The 19,553-nt window shown below is 47.7% G+C and overlaps 2 protein-coding genes across 11 annotated transcripts in view; one reads left to right on the top strand and one right to left on the bottom strand.

Annotated features, from left to right (window-relative positions):
* The window catches only part of ZNF3 (zinc finger protein 3), a 20,337-nt gene extending 13,394 nt beyond the window's left edge, over window positions 1-6,943 (top strand). For all 3 annotated transcript variants that reach the window (XM_054558894.2, XM_054558892.2, XM_054558893.2), the window contains one exon: window positions 3,912-6,943. In XM_054558894.2, coding sequence (XP_054414869.1) covers window positions 3,912-4,036 — 125 coding nt within the window. In that variant the 3' untranslated portion in view covers window positions 4,037-6,943. The remainder of the gene's footprint in view (window positions 1-3,911) is intronic.
* Window positions 3,786-19,553, bottom strand: ZSCAN21 (zinc finger and SCAN domain containing 21). Of its 8 annotated transcripts, none has more exons than XM_054560232.2 (6): window positions 19,394-19,553; window positions 17,621-17,749; window positions 17,341-17,520; window positions 11,398-11,891; window positions 10,913-11,105; window positions 3,786-5,036 (listed from the first exon to the last, which is right to left on the bottom strand). In XM_054560232.2, exons 4-6 carry the CDS (start codon window positions 11,794-11,796, stop codon window positions 4,207-4,209), a joined length of 1,422 nt encoding a protein of 473 aa, XP_054416207.1. In that variant the 5' UTR covers window positions 11,797-11,891; window positions 17,341-17,520; window positions 17,621-17,749; window positions 19,394-19,553; the 3' UTR covers window positions 3,786-4,206. The 8 variants fall into 8 exon arrangements, with proteins under 8 accessions (XP_054416207.1, XP_054416205.1, XP_024105275.1 ...); XM_054560230.2 differs by having other exon boundaries at window positions 17,621-17,752; window positions 19,394-19,549; XM_024249507.3 differs by lacking the exon at window positions 17,341-17,520 and having other exon boundaries at window positions 17,587-17,752.

Below are 19,553 nucleotides of genomic sequence, written 5' to 3'. Positions count from 1 at the left end.
GAGACTCCATCTCAAAAAAAAAATTAGCTGGGTGTGGTGGTGCACACTTGTGGTCCCAGCTACTCGGGAGGCTGAGGTGAGAGGACTGCTTGAGCCTAGGAAGTTGAGGCTGCAGTGAGCCCCTGTGATTGCACTACCGCATGATGACAGAGCAAGACAGTCTCAAAAATGAAATAAAATTACTTTATAGATTGCCATTTTTTTTTTTTTTTTTGAGATGGAGTCTCGCTCTTGTCCAGGCTGGAGTGCAGTGGACCAATCTTGGCTCACTGCAACCTCAGCCTCCCTAGTATGTGAGATTACAGGTGCCCGCTACCACGCCCAGCTATTTTTTGTATTTTTAGTAGATAACGGGGTTTCACCATGTTGGCCAGGCTGGTCTTGAACTCCTGACCTCATGATCTGCCTGCCTTGGCCTCCGAAAGTGCTGGGATTACAGGCGTGTGCCACTACGCCCAACCTATGCAAATAAATTTTAAATCTGTTCTCATGGCTGTAATCTCAGCACTTTGGGAGGCCAAGGCGGGCGTATCACGAGGTCAGGAGTTTGAGACCAGCCTGGCCAACATGGTAAAACTCTGTCTCTACTAAAAATAGAAAAATTAGGCTTGGTGGCACATGCCTGTAATCCCAGCTACTCGGGAGGCTGAGGCAGGACAATCACTTGAACCCAGGAGGCAGAGGTTGCAGTGAGCTGAGATAATGCCACTGCACTCCAGCCTGGGTGACAGAGCGAGACTGTCTCGAAGAAGAAAAAAATCTGCCCATGTCCTGATGCCTCTCCCAAGCCTCAGTCGTGGGTCTCCAGTGGACTGCAGAGCAGTTACACCTGGACTTTCTACAGTTTCATAGTATGTTTCAAACCAGATCCCACTTTCCCATTTATTGCCCCCTCTTAAAATTTCTGTAAACCTGTCAGGATCAAAATTTTGTAAGTTTTCTTTGATTATACTCCTCATCCTCCTCCATCTAACCAGCATCAAGCCTGGGCAGGTTCAGTAAAGATGGAGTGGAATGATACTGTTTTCAGAGTTGAGATTGTAGAGGAGATGGGATTTGCAAGTGATAGTAGCAGTAGCTGATACATGGCATATACTCTGTGTCAGCATTGCCTGGCTCTTTTCCAAGTGGTTTTCATGTATTAATCAGCTAGGTGCAGTGGCTCACGCCTGTAATCTCAGCACTTTGGGAGGCTGAGGCAGGAGAATCGCTTGAACTCAGGAGTTCAAGCCCAGCCTGGACAACATAGTGAGACCCAGTCTACAAAAAATAAAAATTAGCTGGGCATGGTGGCACACATCTGTAGTCCCAGCTACTCAGGAAGCTAAGATGGGAGGACTGCTTGAGCCCAGGAGCTGGAAACTACCCTAGGCAATATAATGACACCCCTGTCTCTATGAAAAGAAAAAAACAATCCAATACTTGGTGAGGAATGACGGCCTACAGTAAATGAGGTACAGCTGCTGAAATGATGAGCAGAGAAAGGGTGTCAGCAGACTCAGTGTGTGTTAAAACGAATTTCTTACATGAGACCTGAGAACCAAACACCTATGTTATTTCAGAGGGCCCAAATAGCTTCCCGTTCACTCAGACAATAAAGGATGAACTGAGGGGAGCACCAGGATTGTTCAGTGATAGCTGCCTCAGCAGGGTTAATAGGAGATTCTGCCACAGAACAGTTCCGTTGTTAATGGGATGACTGGTCAGCAGAGGCCAGGCGGTGGCACTGAGGTATCACAGGTAAAGTGGACACAATTACCATGATGGGCAACAAGGCCAGAGTGGCAACTAGGGTGATGTTTTTTGAGATGGAGTCTCAACGCTCTGTCATCCAGGCTGGAGTGCAAGGGCACAATGTCGGCTCACTGCAACCTCTGCCTCCCAGGTTCAAGCAATTCTCCTGCCTTAGCCTCCTGAGTAGCTGGGACTACAGGCGCCTGCCACCACACCCGGCTAATTTTTGCATTTTTAGTAGAGACAGGGTCTCACCATGTTGGCCAGGCTGGTCTCAAACTCCTGATTTCAGGTGATCCACCTGCCTCAGCCTCCCAAAGTGTTGGGATTACAGGCGTGAGCCACCACACCCAGCCTATTTATTTTTTGAGACGGAGTCTCACTCTGTTGCCCAGGCTGGAGTGCAGTGGCGCGATCTCGGCTCACTGCAACCTCCACCTCCCAGGTTCATGCCATTCTCCTGCCTCAGCCTCCCGAGTAGCTGGGACTACAGGTGCCTGCCACCATGCCCAGCTAATTTTTTTTTTTTTGTATTTTTAGTAAAGACGGGGTTTCACCTTGTTAGCCAGGATGGTCTCGATCTCCTGACCTCGTGATCCACCCACCTCGCCCTCCCAAATGCTGAGATTAGAGGCATGAGTCACCACGCCCGGCCTTATTTTTGTTTAAATTAAATATGAATTTAAAAAAAAAAGAGAGGATCTCACTATGTTGCCCAGGCTGGTCTCGAACTCCTGGGCTCAAATGATCCTCTGCATCAGCCTCCCAAAGTGCTGGGATTATAGGCATGAGCCACTGCGCCCAGCCCACTAGGGCGTCTTGACCCACAGGGAACTGTGGCATTGACTAATAACCCTTGGTGTTCTTAGCAAAAACTTTCAGCCAACAGGGTAAGGCTTTGATTTGTATAAACAAAAAATCCTAAGAGTTGATGAGAAGGCTGATACCAGCTCTTACAATGGGAAATTGCAATCCTTCCGCTGCTTTCCAGATCTGAGCCAGTTCTGAGATCCAGAATCCATCAACTTAAGGGGAGTTTGGGTTTCTTTGAAGACCTTCCAACTATAACACAAGTATTATGCAATAAATATTTCCCCAAAGGACCTGTGGCTGTTCACTAGAGTAACGTACTAGGAAAACAGAATGCCCAGGCCTTTTGAAGCTTTTTGATACAGGATCTAATATGACACGGATCTAAAACTTACCATTGCCCTCCAGACAGAGGTCAGCTGATAAATGGAGTCCTGGCCCAAATCCATCTCAGTGGGCCCAGTGGGAACAGACTCACCCTATGGCCATGTCCCTGAGAAGATAATTGGGATATGTTTAGCAGGGGGACAGATGCCCAGCACATTGGTTACTTAAGCTGTATCATAGGTCATAGGAAGAAGGGTCAAGTGGAAACTCCTGCACACCCTGCCCTTCCCCAGCCAATCAAAGTGGCAAGAAACAATACCACACCCTGAATGAACTGAAGTGATTATTGCTGCCCTCAAAGATGCAAAAGACACTCTGTATGGCTTCTGTAAAAAACCGACGAGTTGTGGCTGATAATGGTTGTCTGCCACAAACCCATCCACAACAGCTGTGCCGGGACAGTTCAGCATGGCCCCTGGCTCTTGGTATGCAGTTATTATCTAGTGAAAGCATTCACTTTTTTTTTTTTTTGAGGCGGAGTCTCGTTCTGTCACCCAGGCTGGAGTGCAGTGGCGCAATGTCGGCTCACTGCAACCTCTGCCTCCCGGGTTCAAGCGATTCTCCCACCTCAGCCTCCCGAGTAGCTTGGACTACAGGCACCCGCCACCATGCCCAGCTAATTGTATCTTTAGTAGAGACAATGTTTCGCCATTTTGGCCAGGCTGGTCTCGAACTCCTGACCTCAGGTGATCAACCGCCTCAGCCTTCCAAAGTGCTGGGATTACAGGCGTAAGCCACTGTGCCTGACCCCCAAATCCAAATTGTCTAAAAGCTAAACCAGTAGGAATAGTTTTCTCCATCTGTAAGTATTCAATAACCAATACATCATTTGTTATAATAATAGTCCCGAGGCATTACAAGATATTATAAGTTTATTCTGAATCTCATTCAATTGTGTTCAGTGTGGCTCAATTCTTTACAAATTAGAATTCTTGAATATATGTTAAAAATTAAAGTCTTAATGTTTCTTCCTTAACTAGACTGGACACACGTCAGTTTAACTACGCAAAAGGTAATGCTGGCATGGCTTACTGGGACCCTAAGTGTGGGGAAGGGACTCTGCTCCAGTGAACTGGCGAGTGTGGAACCTCCTGACACCTTCTGAGGACCTCCTGCCTGCCGTGTTGCTGTGGAGCTCGCACTCCTCAGGCATCCCCTGATGTTCAGTGATACAAACTCTGTCATCGGAATCGATACTGCTGCAATGACAAGACTTCTTCCTGGTATTCAGATTCTAACGTTTAAAACAACGACAACAACAGGAGTGCTTGAAAGTTACGGTGCTTCTCCCTCTCCAGTGTGGACTCGCTGATGTTTGGAAAGATTGGACTTGCTACAGAAGGTCTTTCCACAGTGATGACACCAGTAGGGCTTTTCCCCGGTGTGGATTCTGTGGTGTTTATTGAAGTTGGAGCTGTGGTTGAAGGCTTTCCCACACTCCTTACACTTATATGGCTTCTCTCCAGTGTGGAGTCTCTGGTGGGAGCTCAGGCCCGCGTGCTGACTGAAGCTCTTCCCACATTCGTTACACTGATAAGGCTTCTCCCCAGTGTGGATCCGATAGTGACGAATGAGGCTGCCTTTCCCGCTGAAAGCCTTGCCACAATCTTTGCACTGATATGGCGCCTCTTCTGTGTGCATTCTCTGATGCTTAAGAAGGTCTGAGCTCTGCCCAAAAGCTTTTCCACACTTACAGTCGTAGGGCCGGTCCACCAAGTGTGTTCTGTAGTGGAGGGTGAGGTTTGAGCTGTGGCTGAAAGCTTTCCCACACTTGGTGCACACGTAAGGTTTCTCCCCAGTGTGTGTTCTCCTGTGTTTGGTGAGATTTGAGCTATTACTAAAGGCTTTGCCACATTCAGCACATATATAACGTCTCTCTCCTGGGGTCGGTTTAGTAGGAACTGATTCTCTACCTTTCTTGGAGCCTGACTCTTGAAGAGGGGGTTTTGTTCCTTTTTCATGTTCAAGGTTTACGCACTGCCTCTCTAACCTGGCCTCAGGTTTATTGGCGATAATCACAGAAATTATATCCCCTTTGAGCCCCTCTGCTTCAGAAGCTTTCTGCTCATCTGCTGATTCCTCGTGCTGGGTACTCAATCTGCAATCTGAAACAATAAGCAGATTAAGGATACTTCAGTTGTTTCTTGTTCTGAGGAAGAAACTGTTACCAGAGAAATAGAACCATCACCTGAGACTGATGGATTCTGAAGGGTGACTAAATAGAGCTCAGGACAGCGCATAGATACAAGTAATTCAGCATCCAATCTAGTTTACAATATTGCATTTCTTTTTTTTTTTTGAGATGGAGTCTCGCTGTCAGCAGGCTGGAATGCAGGTGACCTCAGCTCACTGCAACCTCCAACTCCCTGATACAAGCGATTCTCCTGCCTCACCCTCCAGAGTAGCTGGAATTACAGGCATGTGCCACTACACCCAGCTATTTTTTGTATTTTTTTTTTAGTAGAGATGGGGTTTCAACATGTTGGCCAGGATGGTCTTGATCTCCTGACTTCGTGATCTGCCTGCCTCAGCCTCGCAGAGTGCTGGGATTACAGGCGTGAGCCATGAGGCCCGGCCTCTATACTGCACTTTCACACAAGCCCCCACCCGAAGCTATTAAGATGTGAAGAGAACATGGCTTTTTCTGCCAGAAAAACAGTTTCACATACAGAAGGCAAAATGCAGCATATGAGAGTGGTAGCCAGGCACAGCGGCTCATGCCTGTAATCCCAGCACTTTGGGAGCTGAGGCAGGAGGATGGCTTGAGTCTGGGAGTTCAAGACTAGTTTGGGCAACATAGGGAGACCCCCATTTCTACAAAAAGTTAAAATAAAAAAATTAGGCAGGCATGGTGTGCCCCTGTGGTCCCAGCTACTTGGGAGACTGAGGTAAGAGGATCACTTAAGTCTGGATGGTCAAGGCTGCAGTGAGCCATGATTGTGCTGGCCTGGGCAACAGAGTGAGACCCTATCTTTAAAAAAATATTTATTTTATTTACTTATTTTGAGACGGAGTCTCATTCTGTTGCCCAGGCTGGAGTGCAGTGGTATTATCTTGGCTCACCACAGCCTCCGCTCCTGGGTTCAAGTGATTCTCCTGACTCAGCCTCCCGAACTGGGACTAGAAGCACCTGGCACCACGCCCAGCTAATTTTTGTATTTTTAATAGAGATGGGGTTTCACCATGTTGGCTAAGCTGGTCTCAAACACCTGACATCAGGTGATCCACCTGCTGGGATTACAGGCGTGAGCCACCGCGCCCAGCTTTTTTTTTTTTTTTTGAGATGGGGTTTTGCTCCTGTTGTCCAGGCTGGAGTGCAATGGTTCAATCTCGGCTCACCACAACCTCTGCCTCCCAGGTTCAAGCGATTCTCCTCCCTCAGCCTCCCGAGTAGATGGGATTACAGGCATGTGCCACCATGCCCGGCTTATTTTGTATTTTTAGTAGAGACAGAGTTTCTCCATGTTCTAGACCATAGGCTGGTCTAGAACTCCTGACCTCAGGTGATCCGCCCGCCTCAGCCTCCCAAAGTGCTGGGATTACAGGCGTGAACCACCACGCCCGGCCCTTTTTTCCTTTTTTTTTAAAAAAAAAAAAAAAAAAAGAACAGCTGAGCCTCATGCAGATTAAAAACAAGGGAGAATGATTGCTGCAGGGCCAGAGTTAAGGAAAATGACAAGGACAATTAAGGATGAGGCCGAGTGGCAAACTCACAAAAACCCATGTTCCCATAGCAGTTGAACATAAAAGCAATCAGAGGGCATTCTGACCATTTACAATCATTCCAGCCCCAGATCTGTATCAATCAGAGTGAAAGCACGTGATCTCCAGGAGAGCTTAACACTCATCATTTCACTTACACTGGCTACATCTTGTAATTTAGTTATAAAGTGACGCTCACTATTGAAATCTGATGGAACCAGTTTATCCTTTTAGAACGCCTCACCAGGCAGTCACACCTCTTCAAAGTCCACCTGGCCATCCACATCAGGGAAAAGGGGAGTAAGAGAAATTAGCTTTGAAAAATGGGCCCCCTTTGAGAACTGTTAGTCCTCTGAGGGTACGGAAGCCTGTCAGCAAGCTACCTTCCTCCAAAGCCCTTTCCCCTTCCGTAGGAACTGCCCTGACAGCTTCTTTCTCTCTGCCCAACTGTCTGTCTCCTTCCTTTGCTGACAGTGACTATCAGCTGCTTCCATGCTCACCCTTTCCTCACCATCTGCTGGGGGTCAGAGCTTCAGCAGCTAAAGTCCTTTACACGCTTCATAATTAGCAATTGCTTGCCTACACACGCAGACTTCTCTTCGAGTCACTGGACAGCCATGGACTACATGTGTGGGACAGAAGTAACTTCATAAAACTTTATTTTTGTTTTGTTTTGAGACGGGTCTGGCTCTGTTGCCCAGGTGGGAGTGCAGTGGAATGATCTTAGCTCACTGCAACCTCCACCTCCCAGGCTCAAATGATCCTCCTGCCTCAGCCTCCCGAGTAGCTGGGACCCCAGGCACTAGCCACCACACCTGGCTAATTTTCATATTTTTTGTACAGATGGGGTTTTACCATGTTGCTCAGGCTGGCCTCAAACTCCTGGCCTCAAATGATCCACCTGCCTTGGCCTCCCAAAGTGCTGGGATTACAGGTGTGAGCCACCATGCCCAGCCAAAAGTTAACATTTTAAAAAATAGCTGGATGAGGCAAAAATTGAAAAAGAATTTACCAGGACTATTTATTTCATTGTCTTCCAGGCTGCACTGTTACTGTTGGGTAGTTTGCCATCAGTCTAATCAGCATTCCTTTGAGGGGGGTAATCTGTCTTTTATGTCTTGGTTACTTTTAAGACCTGGTCTCTGTCGCCCAGGCTGGAGTACAGTGGCGCAATCTCGGGTCACTGCTGCCACCACAACCTTCACCTCCTGGGTTCAGGTGATTTCTCCTGCCTCAGCCTCCCAAGTAGCTGGGACTACAGGCGTGCACCAACACGCTTGACTAATTTTTGTATTTTTAGTAGAAATGGTTTGTTTGTTTGTTTTTGACGGAGTCTTACTCTGTTGCGCCAGGCTGGAGTGCAGTGGTGCGATCTTGACTCACTGCAACCTCCGCCTCCCAGGTTCAAGCGATTCCTCTGCCTCAGCCTCCTGAGTAGCTGGGACTACAGGCGCGTGCCACTATGCCTGGTTGAGATGGGGTTTCACTATGTTGGCCAGGCTGGTCTCGAACTCCTGACTTCAGGTGATCCGCCTGCCTCAGCCTCCCGAAGTGTTGGGATTACAGGCTTAAGCCATCAGGCCCAGCGAGTCTGGTTTTTTTTTTTTTTTTTTGAGACGGAGTCTCACTCTGTCGCCAGGCTGGAGTGCAATGGCACGATCTTGGCTCACTGCAATCTCTGCCTCCTGGCTTCAAGCGATTCTCCTGCCTCAGCCTCCCAAGTAGCTGGGACTACAGGTGCATGCCACCACGCCCAACTAAGTTTTGTATTTTTAGTAGAGATGGGGTTTCACCACGTTGGCCAGGATGGTCTCCATCTCCTGACCTCGTGATCCGTCCTCCTCGGCCTCCCAAAGTGCTGGGATGACTGGTGTGAGCCACCATGTCTGCCCTCTCCAACTCTGTCCGCCTCCTCTGGAACAGCTATTAAACATATGCTGGACATCTTCATCTGATCCCACACTGATGTCCAATGCCTGCCACCTTGATTTTTCTAAGTAGCATTTCAGATGACTTCCTCTCATCTACCTCTGTTTGCTAATCATGTCCTTGATTATTTAAAACAGCCATTGCATTCTTAATTTCAATGACTACAGTTTTCACTTTTAGAAATTCTATTTTGTTTTTGTCCTGTTTGTGTTTTTATTAACAGTTTCTTGGCGGGGCGCGGTGGCTCACGCCGGTAATCCCAGCACTTTGGGAGGCTGAGGAGGGCGGATCATGAGGTCAGGAGTTCGAGACCAGTCTGGCCAACGTGGTGAAACCCTGTCTCTACTAAAAATACAAAAATTAGCCGAGCATGGTGGCAGCAGCCTGTAATCCCAGCTACTCGGGAGGCTGAGGCAGGAGAATCACTTGAAACTGGAAGGCAGAGGTTACAGTGAGCCGAGATGGCGCCATTGCACTCCAGACTGGGCAACAAGAGCGAAACTCTGTTTAAAAAAAAAAAAAAGAGCTGGGTGTGGTGGTGTGCACCTGTAGTTCCAGCTACTCGGGAGGCTGAGGCAGGAGAATCTCTTGAACCTGGGGGGCAGAGGCTGCACTGAGCCGAGACTGCATCACTGCACTCCAGCCTGGCGACAGAGGGAGACTCCGTCTCAAAAAAAAAAAAAAAGACTTTATGCAAAGCTTTCAGAGCCAACTTCCCTTTCCTTAGGAGGGCCCAGCAGCTTTGTCTTCTGTCCCATCTGGGTACTAAAACCCAAGCCTGTTCCTGGCTCTGATAATCCTTCCACTCCACCCTCTTCTTTGTAATACTGCCAAAGGGCTACACCAAGAGATATGGAAAATAAAACTGACCAGATAAGTCTCTGGCTATTTTTATCTCTAATTACTGTGGCAACTCTGGAGAGACCCCAATTGCCTGGAGAGGTCTACTGTGTTCACCATAAACCATGAAGAATTTAGCTAACAGTTTAATTTTTTACTTTTCCTAGAAAACGTGATTTTTAACACAGCTCAAAACTCTGTTTCCATGATGGAGTTTCACATTTCAGACACAGCAAGCATGGAGGGAGATTTCTGAGGGCCATGGACTCTTGTCATGAAATCACACCACACACATAAATAGTGGTCTACACCACCAACACGTAAGCAAAGTCCTGGTTTGAAACTATTAGGATTTGGAATAATATGCCATATTTTTGCAAACATATAATTAAACATTAACTCTGTTTCAAAGATTTAGTTCTAATCCTTCTGGTAAATGAAGGTACTTAAGAATAGAACCCATAAAATAACAAAATAACACATGGCCAGCTTGGGCAACATAGTGAGACCCTGTCTCTACAAAAAAATAAAAAGTTAGCCAGACATGGTGATCCCAGCTACTTGGGAGGCTGAGGTGGGAGAATCACTTGAGCTCCAGAGATTGAGGCTGTAGTGAGCTATCTATGATCACGCCACTGCCCTCCAGCCTGGATGATAGATGGAATCCCTGTCTCAGAAAAACACACAAAAACACCCCCACAGGGGATGACCATTTATGGCCTGAGATTATTCTATAAACCATAATATATGGAGATTTGAGCTCAGGAGTAGTCACCTAATGTATCTTTGACTTGTGAAAAATGCCCCACCTCTTTCCATAGCTTCAGAAAGGAGGTTGCCAATTATTTTCCATTTGCCCTTCCCAGATCCATTCTCTGACCTGCCCTGTGCCCCAGGAAGCTGACCCTAAGGGCTGCACTGTCTTGTCTTTCCTGCCCTCTGGCTGCCAACTGAGTTTGTCATTGGGGAACAAAAGCAGGAGATTTAAGGGCAGGAAGAGGGTGCGGCTGGGGTATTTACTCCGTTTTCTCCTCATCCCACGGCAGGGCGTACAGCCACAACTTCTATCAAGTGACCCCCTCCTCCATGACTGTAGCTCTTACCTGGTTCTGCTAAGAGGGCCCCCTCTGTCCCTTTAGGCTCTCAGGGAGTAACAGCTTTTCACCGTTGTCTGGTGCAACACTATTCCTTATTGGTTCATTTGAAGTGTCTACACCTCTGTTAACAGTTTCTTTTTTAAACTCACTTCAATTGACCCTTTAAAAAAAATTATTTGTAATACCGAGACTTCAAAGAGAAACTGATCCTTTAAGAGTGATCCATTCCCATGCTAGGGCCCAGGCTAAGACAGCCTTACTTGGGGGAGGAAAGGGGACTATTTCCACCCAGTCAGCCCAACCAATCAAGTCAATCTATGAAATCACCTCACAACCAAGAATTACTAATTATTCTGCTTCTCCAACCACAGGGGCCTGGGGCACTGAATAGGAGTCTAATGGGTGGTCCTCACCTCGGACCTTTCTCGGATCTTGAGCGAAAGCCTGCTCCTCACCAGACTCTTGGATGTACAGGGGCCCCCAAGACTCGTATTTGTGACTGGTCTCCAAGGGCTGTGGCTGCACACTGCTCGGGGATTCCTTTGCAGTTCCCGAAGAGGATATCTTCTCCCACACTGGTTTCTGTTCATTTGGAGGAGTTGAGACCTAGAGACAATCAGGAATGGCTGGGTTTGTGCATGGCTCACTTTAAGACCAAGAATGAAAATCCCAGGAGAGCTATATAGAACCTCTAGGAAAGAGAAAAGGAAAACACCCATCCCATTCCAATCCCAAGGCTAAAAGTCAGTTTAGGATGATACAGAAAAATAGGAGGAAACAAGGTCTAATTTAGCAGAAATTTCCATTCAGCGAATCTTATTGTATGGACAAACCCTTGTTCCTGCCTAGAATGTTAGGCTCCCAATCACCTAGAATAACAAAGGTCTCCCCTGCCTACCTGGTGTCCTGGCTCATCCAGTTCCCGCTCCAGATCTTCGAGGAGAGTGACAGCCTCTTCAGCGCTCTCCGGGCAATGCTCCTGCACCCAGGCCTGGAGCTCCTGGGGCAGGATGGTCAGGAACTGCTCCAGCACCAGTAGCTCCAGGATCTGCTCCTTGGTGTGGATCTCAGGCCTCAGCCACTCACAGCAGAGCACCCGGAGTTGGCTCAGGGCCTCTCGGGGTCCAGGGGTATCATGGTACCCAAACTGCCTGAAGCGCTGGCGGAACATCTCCAGGCTAGGAAGGTATTTGCCTTTCTCTTCTTTCTCCTCGACTTTTACCATCAGAGGCCCCACCTGCTCCTGTGGAGGCCGAGGACCCAGAACTGGGGCCATGCCTAGTACCTTGGTCATCATATAAACTCCAGAACAGCCTCACTAAAGATGGGACTCTGTGGGGCAGGAATATTGGTTCCTTTGGGTTTCCAGTTCTTTAGGGCCACACGTTAAACCTAAGAAAATATAGTTACCAAAAAATAATCAAACTGAAAATTGTTTTTGGGTCTTTACAGCCATACCTTTAGCACAAGAAATTGTGGAAATTATGTCCACCATAAAACTACCATATAAAAACAACTGCTCAAAATCTTTCTGGAATGAGCTGGGTACAGTGGCTCATGCCTATAATTCCAGCACTTTGGGAGGCTGAGATGGGTGGATCACCTGAGGTCAGGAGTTTGAGACCAGCCTGGCCAACATGGTGAAACCCTGTCTCTACTAAAAATACAAAATTAGCCAGGCGTGGTGGTAGACACCTGTCATCTCAGCTACTTGGGAGGCTGAGGCAGGAGAATTGCTTGAACCCAGGAGGCAGAGGATACAATGAGCCAAGTCTCCGCCACTGCATTCCAGCCTGGGCAACAGAGCGAGATTCCATCTCTAAAAAAAAAAAATCTGCGATCAGCTCAGGATATCCTACTTTGATTTCCGTGGTCTCCACTTTCCTAAAAAGTGCAATGTGGCACAATTTTAAAATTAACTTTGCTCCAAAACTAGTTCAGAATCTCACCACTATAGATATTATAGTTTTTGAGATTTTATCAAGCTATCTACTGGCTAGATGCCATCTGTTGAAACCTAAGACATTTAGTTTGAGCAATGAAAATTCACTAGTCAAGGCCGGGCATGGTGGCTCATGCCCGTAATCCCAGCACTTTGGGAGGTGCTGACGCGGGTGGATCATGAGGTCAGGAGATGGAGACCATCCTGGCTAACACGGTGAAACCCCATCTCTACTAAAAATACAAAAAATTAGCCAGGCGTGGTGGCAGGCGCCTGTAGTCCCAGCTACTCAGGAGGCTGAGGCAGGAGAATGGCGTGAACCCGGGAGACGGAGCTTGCAGTGAGCCGAGATCATGCCACTGCACTCCAGCCTGGGCAACAGAGCGAGACTCCGTCTCAAAAAAAAAAAAAAAAAAGGAAAATTCACTAGTCAAATGACTGGGCCTGTCAGTATGACCAGAGTCATGCTCAAAGGGTGTAATTAACTAGTATATTAAAAATAACTGAAGTCGGGCACAGTGGCTCATGCCTGTAATCCCAGCACTCTGGGAGTCCGAGGCAGGCCTGGACTCGAGACCAGCCTGGCTAACATGGTGAAATCCTGTCTCTACTAAAAATACAAAAATTAGCCGGGCATGGTAGCGCGCACCTGTAATCTCAGCTATTTGGGAGGCTGAGGCACACAAGAATTGCCTGAACACGGGAGGCAGAGGTTGCAATGAGCCCAGATCGCGCCACTGCACTCCAGCCTGGGTGACAGAGCAAGACTCTGTCTCAAAAAATAAAAACAAAACAAATTGAAGTGCCAGGTGCAATGGCTCACATCTGTAATCCCAGCACTTTGAGAGGCTGAGGTGGGCGGATCACTTGAGGTCAGGAGTTCGAGACCAGCCTGGCCAACATGGTGAAACTCTGTCTCCACAAAATATACAAAGATTAGCCAGGTGTGGTGGCATGCACCTGTGGTCCCGGCTACTTGGGAAGCTGAGGTGGGAGGATCACTTAAGCTCAGGAGGTCGAGGCTGCAGTGACCTGCAGTTGTGGCTGCACTACTGAACTCCAGCCTGGGTGACAGAGCAAGACCCTGCCTCAAAAAACAAAAACAAAATCAAAATCAAAAAAACAAAACAAACAAACTACCCCAAAACAACCAATTATGCTAATTTCAAACACATGACAATCTCCATGGATCTGGCTTGATGGCACTTAAAAAATATTAAAAGTCGGCTGGGCGCAGTGGCTCACGCCTGTAATCCCAGCACTTTGGGAGGCCGAGGCGGGCGGATCACGAGGTCAGGAGATCGAGACCATCCTGGCTAACACGGTGAAACCCCGTCTCTACTAAAAATACAAAAAAAAAAAAATTAGCCGGGCGTGGTGGCGGGTGCCTGTAGTCCCAGCTACTCGGGAGGCTGAGGCAGGAGAATGGCGTGAACCCGGGAGGCAGAGCTGGCAGTGAGCCGAGATCGCACCACTGCACTCTGGCCTGGACGACGCAGTGAGACTCCGTCTCAAAAAAAAAAAAAAAAAATTAAAAGTCATACATTTATACGCAGCACACATAGACCAAAACTTAACGGTGATATTGGTAGGTTATGGAATTATAGATGATTTCCACATTTTAATTCTTTGTTGGATTTCCAAATTTTGTTTCTTAAAGAATGAGAAAATTGTCAGCCATGGTGGCTCACGCCTGTAATCCCAGCACTTTGGGAGACTGAGGTGGGCGGATCACCTGAGGTCAGGAGTTCAAGACTAGCCTGGCCAACATAGTGAAACCCTGTCTCTACTAAAAATACAAAAATTAGGCGGGTGTGGTGTTGCACACCTGTAATCCCAGCTACTCAGGAGGCTGAGGCAGGAGAATGACTTGAACCCGGGAGGGGAAGGATGCAGTGAGCCAAGATTGCACCACTGCACTCCAGCCTGGGCGACAGATCAAGACTCAGTCTCAAAAAAAAAAAGAGAGAGAGAGAGATCATAAGTAGTTTTCTGACAAACCAAATGGACTTTAGTGCTAACATTCTGTAAACATGGTTCATAGTTATGAAATTAAGGCTTTGATTAGTCTTAAAAAAATTTAAAAATAAAAAAATAAACTAATGTTGGTGGAGTGTTTAGCAGTGGAATTAAGACATCAGGAAGCAACCCAAAGCATGAAAAGGGAAACTGTAAGGCATGGAAAAAAATGCATACAGAATTATTTCCCAAAATGTGTTCAAAAGCACTATAACTAAGGCGGGGCGCGGTGACTCACGCCTGTAATCACAGCACTTTGGGATACCGAGGCAGCTGGATCACCTGAGGTCAGGAGTTTGAGACCAACCTGACCAACATGGCGAAACCCCGTCTCTACTAAAAATACAAAAATTAGCCGGGCGGGGTGTCGGGCGCCTGTGATCCCAGCTACATGGGAGGCTGAGATATGAGAATAGCTTGAACCTGGGAGGCAGAGGTTGCAGTGAGCCGAGATTGTGCCACTGCACTCCAGCCTGGGCAACAGAGTGAGACTCCGTCACAAAAAAAAAAAAAAAAAAAAAGCACTATAACCAATAATTTGAATAAAAGATTCTTTGGCCAAATAAGTCTGTATGTACCCAGTACATACCACAGGAGTGCCCAAGTTGAGGACTACTTAAAAATAGAGCCAGGGGAGGTGCAACGTCATCTCACCTCCTAAAACAAAGGCCCGAGCACTAAAGACTAAAATAAACAAGAAATAACGAAGTAGCTGCGCTGGACAGCATTCTTTAGAATATTTAAAACGAGTGGCCGGGCGTGGTGGCTAACGGCCATAATCCCAGCACTTCTGGAGGCCAAGGCAGGCGGATCACTTGAGGCCAGGAGTTGAGACCAGCCTGGCCAACATGGTGAACCGGGGCCATGCCTAGTATCTTGGTCATCATATAAACTCCAGAAATAGCCTCACTAAAGATGGGACTCTGTGGGGCAGGAATATTGGTTCCTTTCGGTTTCTGATTCTTTAGGGCCACATGTTAAACCTTAAAAAATATAGTTGCCATAAAATTACAAGTTACTGTCTCTACTAAAAATACAAAAATTAGCTGGGAGTGGTGGCAGGCACCTGTAATCCCAGCTACTTGGGAGGCTGAGGCAGAGAATCACTTGAACCTGGGAGGTGGAGGTTGTAGTGAGCCAAGATCGTGTCACTACACTCCAGCCTGGGTGACAGAGTGAGACTCTGTTGCAAAAAAAAAAAAAATATATATATATATATATATGTGTGTGTGTGTGTGTATATATATATATAATGTATGTATAAAAGAGACCTCCTCAGTGGTAGATTAACTTTATGTAACTCTTACAAAATTTCATACTCTATCCAGAGGAGGGCACCCTAAGACCAGGAAAGAAACCAGTGTTTGGGCTGCTCAGCTTCTGTGATCTGGCCTGGGAAACATGGCAAGTCACCAGGGAGTCATGCAGCACCTGCTGGCATCACACAGGGAGCATCATGTAGTAACACAACATTCATGTGCGATACACTCTGAGAACTCAGTGAATCCAAATTCACAGATGCCACTGGATCACATGATTGCCTCTGCAAATTACAGAAAAAAAAGTTTCCTTGGATGTGGCTGCTGGGCAGTTGGCTGGGTAAGCTCATTAGCTAAGCGATTTATTCTAGGGACATCAGTTTTGTTTTTTTTTTGAAATGGAGTCTCACTCCGTTGCCCAGGCTGGAGTGCAGTGCCATGATCTTAGCTCACTGCAACCTCCGCCTCCCGAGTTCAAGTGATTCTCATGCCTCAGCCTCCTGAGTAGGTGGGATTACAAGTGCGTGTCACCATGCCCGGCTAATTTTTATATTTTTAGTAGAGACGGGGTTTCACCATGTTCGCCAGGCTGGTCTTGAACTCCTGACCTCAAGTGATCCGCCCACCTTGGCCTCCCAAAGTGCTGGGATTAAAGGCGTGAGCCACCATGCCCGGTGGCACATCAGTTTTGCGGTGCACACAACTCAAATGTACAACGCCTAAAGAATGCAAACGAGTAGAGGGCCGGGTGCCCTTCCTCCTTCCTGCACTCACTCTCCTTGGTGATTTCACAAGTTGCATGGTTTTAATTACCATCTATATACCCACAACTGCCCAAACTGTACCTCCAACTTAGACCTCCCTGCTGACCTCCAGACTCATACGACCAACTACCCACTTGCCATTACCACCTGGATGTCCAGTAAGACATCTCAAGCTTAACATGTCCGAAATGGAATTCCCATCTCTCCCTCAAAAGCTGCTCATCTCAGCTAATGGCAACTCTCATTGTTCTTTTTACTTGGACCGAAAAACCTGGGGTCATCCCCTGACTCCTCTTTCACATTTTTTTTTAATTTAAATTTTTTATTTTTTAGAGACAGTGTCTTAGTCTGTTGCCTAGACTGGAGTGCAGTGGCGCAATCACAGCTCATGGAAGCCTCGAACTCCTGGTCTCAAGCCATCTTCCTGCCTTGGTCTCTCAAAGTTCTGGGGTTACAGGCGTGAACCACTTCACTGGGTCTTTATTTTATTGTTTTTAAATTACAGAGGCAGGGTCTCGCTTTGTTGCCCAGGCTGGCGTGTAGTGGTGCCATGATAACTCACTGCAGCCTTGAACTCCTGGCCTCAAGCGATCCTCTCACCTCAGCCTCCAAAGTAGCCAGGACTACAGGTGTGCATCACCACATCTGGCTAATTTTAAAAATTTATTTATTTATTTTTGTAGAAACGAAGTCTTGCTTTGTTGCCCAGGCTGAGGCATAACTTGAGCTCAGGAGTTCCGGGCTGCAGAGTTGTGGCTGTACCACTGTGCTCCAGCCTGGGTGACAAAGGAAAACCCTGTCTCTTAAAAAATAAAGAAGCATGCGGCTAGAAATCAGACGCTGCATTACTAACTCACATTGTCTACAATCACAGTGACTTTTTAAAAGCTATCAAGACTTTATCTCAAGAAGTCCATCAAGCAAAAGTTCATGGTCTATCATAAACAGAAGGCCCTTGTTCTGTGTCCATTTTCCCTCCTCCTTTATGCCAATCTCCCAAAGCTTATATGCCCTTATGAAAGCGCCCCAAGTCCATTCTGTAACAAGATGAGGGATAAAAAAAAACAAATTACCATAGATTTTAAAAGTAGAACAGCACTTACCAACTTGTGCTAAAATGCTTCACACAGTCCGTACCTGAAAATCCCTAGGGAGCCCGGCGCAGTGGCTCACGCCTGTAATCCTAGCACTTTGGGAGGCCGAGGCGGGCGGATCACGAGGTCAGAAGATCGAGACCATTCTGGCTAACACGGTGAAACTCCGTCTCTACTAAAAAATACAAAAAATTAGCCAGGCGTTGTGGCGGGCGACTGTAGTCCCAGCTACTTGGGAGGCTGAGGCAGGAGAATGGCTAGAACCCGGGAGGCGGAGCTTGCAGTGAGCAGAGATCGCGCCACCGCATTCCAACCTGGGCGACAGCGCGAGACTCCATCTCAAAAAAAAAAAAAAAAAAGAAAATCCCTAGGTAGGCAGCCAAATTAGGTAATTCTTGAGCCACAGAATTCCACCAATTGTTACAAGTTGTTGTTCTTCTTTTTTTTTTTTTTTGAGACGGAGTTTCACTCTTGTTGCCCAGGATGGAGTGCAATGGCGCGATCTCGGCTCACCGCAACCTCCGCCTCCCAGGTTCAAGCGATTCTCCTGCTTCAGCCTCCCTAGTAGCTGGGATTACAGGCATGTGCCACCACGCCCGCCTAATTTTGTATTTTTAGGAGAGATGGGGTTTCTCCATGTTGGTCAGGCTGGTCTCGAACTCCCGACCTCAGGTGATCCACTCGCCTCGGCCTCCCAAAGTGCTGGATTATAGGCATGAGCCACCGCGCCTGGCCACACAAATTCTTTAACCTGAAATCAAATTCCGCATCATTTCAAAAATCCTAGGTTAGTCCAAGACCAATACTCACTTTCTCCATAGCAGCCTTCCAACACTTGAAAACAATTGTCTTGCCTCTTAACTCTTTTCCTCTCCACAGCTCAACTGTTTCTTAGATTTCGTGGGTTTCCAAGTACCTCACCCATCAAATCAACGTTTTTTTTTTTGTTTTTCGTTTTTTTTTGAGACCAAGTGTCGCTCTGTCGCCCAGGCTGGAGTGCAGTGGCGTGATCTCGGCTCACTGCAACCTCCGCCTGGTGGGTTCAAGCGATTCTCCTGCCTCAGCCTCCTGAGTAGCTAGAATTACAGGAGCGCGCCACCACACCCAGCTAATTTTTGTATTTTTAGTGGGGACAGGGTTTGGCCAGGCTGGTCTCGAACTCCTGACCTCAAGTGATCCGCCCGCCTCGGCCTCCCGAAGTGCTGGGATTACAGGCGTTAGCCACCGCGCCTGGCCCAAATAAACTTTGTCTTGACACTCTTATTTATACATGGTTTTTTAAGAATGTTTTTCTAAACCTGAGCAGATCCCTATTGTGTGTGTGTGTTCTAGCCCGAACAAAGCCCGAGGGGGCTATTTCTTCCCTTGGATTGGATTCTACCCAAGACTTCTAATGAGGTTCGGCTTCCCATAGGTTTCCAACCCCTTGGGCGTATTCCCATCAATGAGCCTTGCGTTCGGACCTCCAGTTCGGAGAAAGGAAAAAAAGGCGGCCACGGTCAGACTGATAGACGGCTTGGCTTGGGGAGCGCACAAAAAAAACTATTCTGGAACGCGAAAGAACTTCCAGAACATCTGTTCTTCCAGCTTTCATTTGTTAAAGCCCCAAGTGGAAGAAAAGGCTTTCCAGGGAGCCAGCGCCTCCACCAGCTGGGGCTGGGCGGGGACGGGAAGCTCCTCCCCACAGCCCTGCTACGACTGGTCTAGGTGGGGTCCTCGGAAGCCACAGCTGCTAAATCCACTCCTCCCTCCCCAAACCATTCAGCCAAGGCTCCCTGTCCTGTTCGCCTCGCTAACCCGCGACCAGCAGGCTCACCGTGCATCAGAGGCGCTCCGGGTACCGAGAGACCGCACCGCGCACCTCGGGACCGCGCACCCGGAAGTGCGTCATAGCCCCGCCCCCGTGGAAAAGTCGTGTGGGGCCGTAGCGGCCCCTCTAGAAATTCGGGAGGTCCTCTCTGTGTCTCTGGCCCTTG

The sequence above is a fragment of the Pongo abelii genome, chromosome 6 (assembly GCF_028885655.2).
Source record: "Pongo abelii isolate AG06213 chromosome 6, NHGRI_mPonAbe1-v2.0_pri, whole genome shotgun sequence".
NCBI classification, from domain to species: Eukaryota; Metazoa; Chordata; class Mammalia; order Primates; family Hominidae; genus Pongo; species Pongo abelii.
This window is presented reverse-complemented; position numbering and strand designations above follow the sequence as displayed.

Bases quoted from the DNA above. Each gene is read 5' to 3' on its own strand.
- ZSCAN21 (XM_024249507.3), bottom strand. From the start codon at position 11,796: ATGATGACCAAGGTACTAGGCATGGCCCCAGTTCTGGGTCCTCGGCCT. The intron at 11,106-11,397 runs GTAGGCAGGGGA...GATTGTCTCTAG, and splicing joins TGGATGAGCCAGGACACCAG to GTCTCAACTCCTCCAAATGA. The intron at 5,037-10,912 runs GTGAGGACCACC...TTATTGTTTCAG, and splicing joins AGATCCGAGAAAGGTCCGAG to ATTGCAGATTGAGTACCCAG.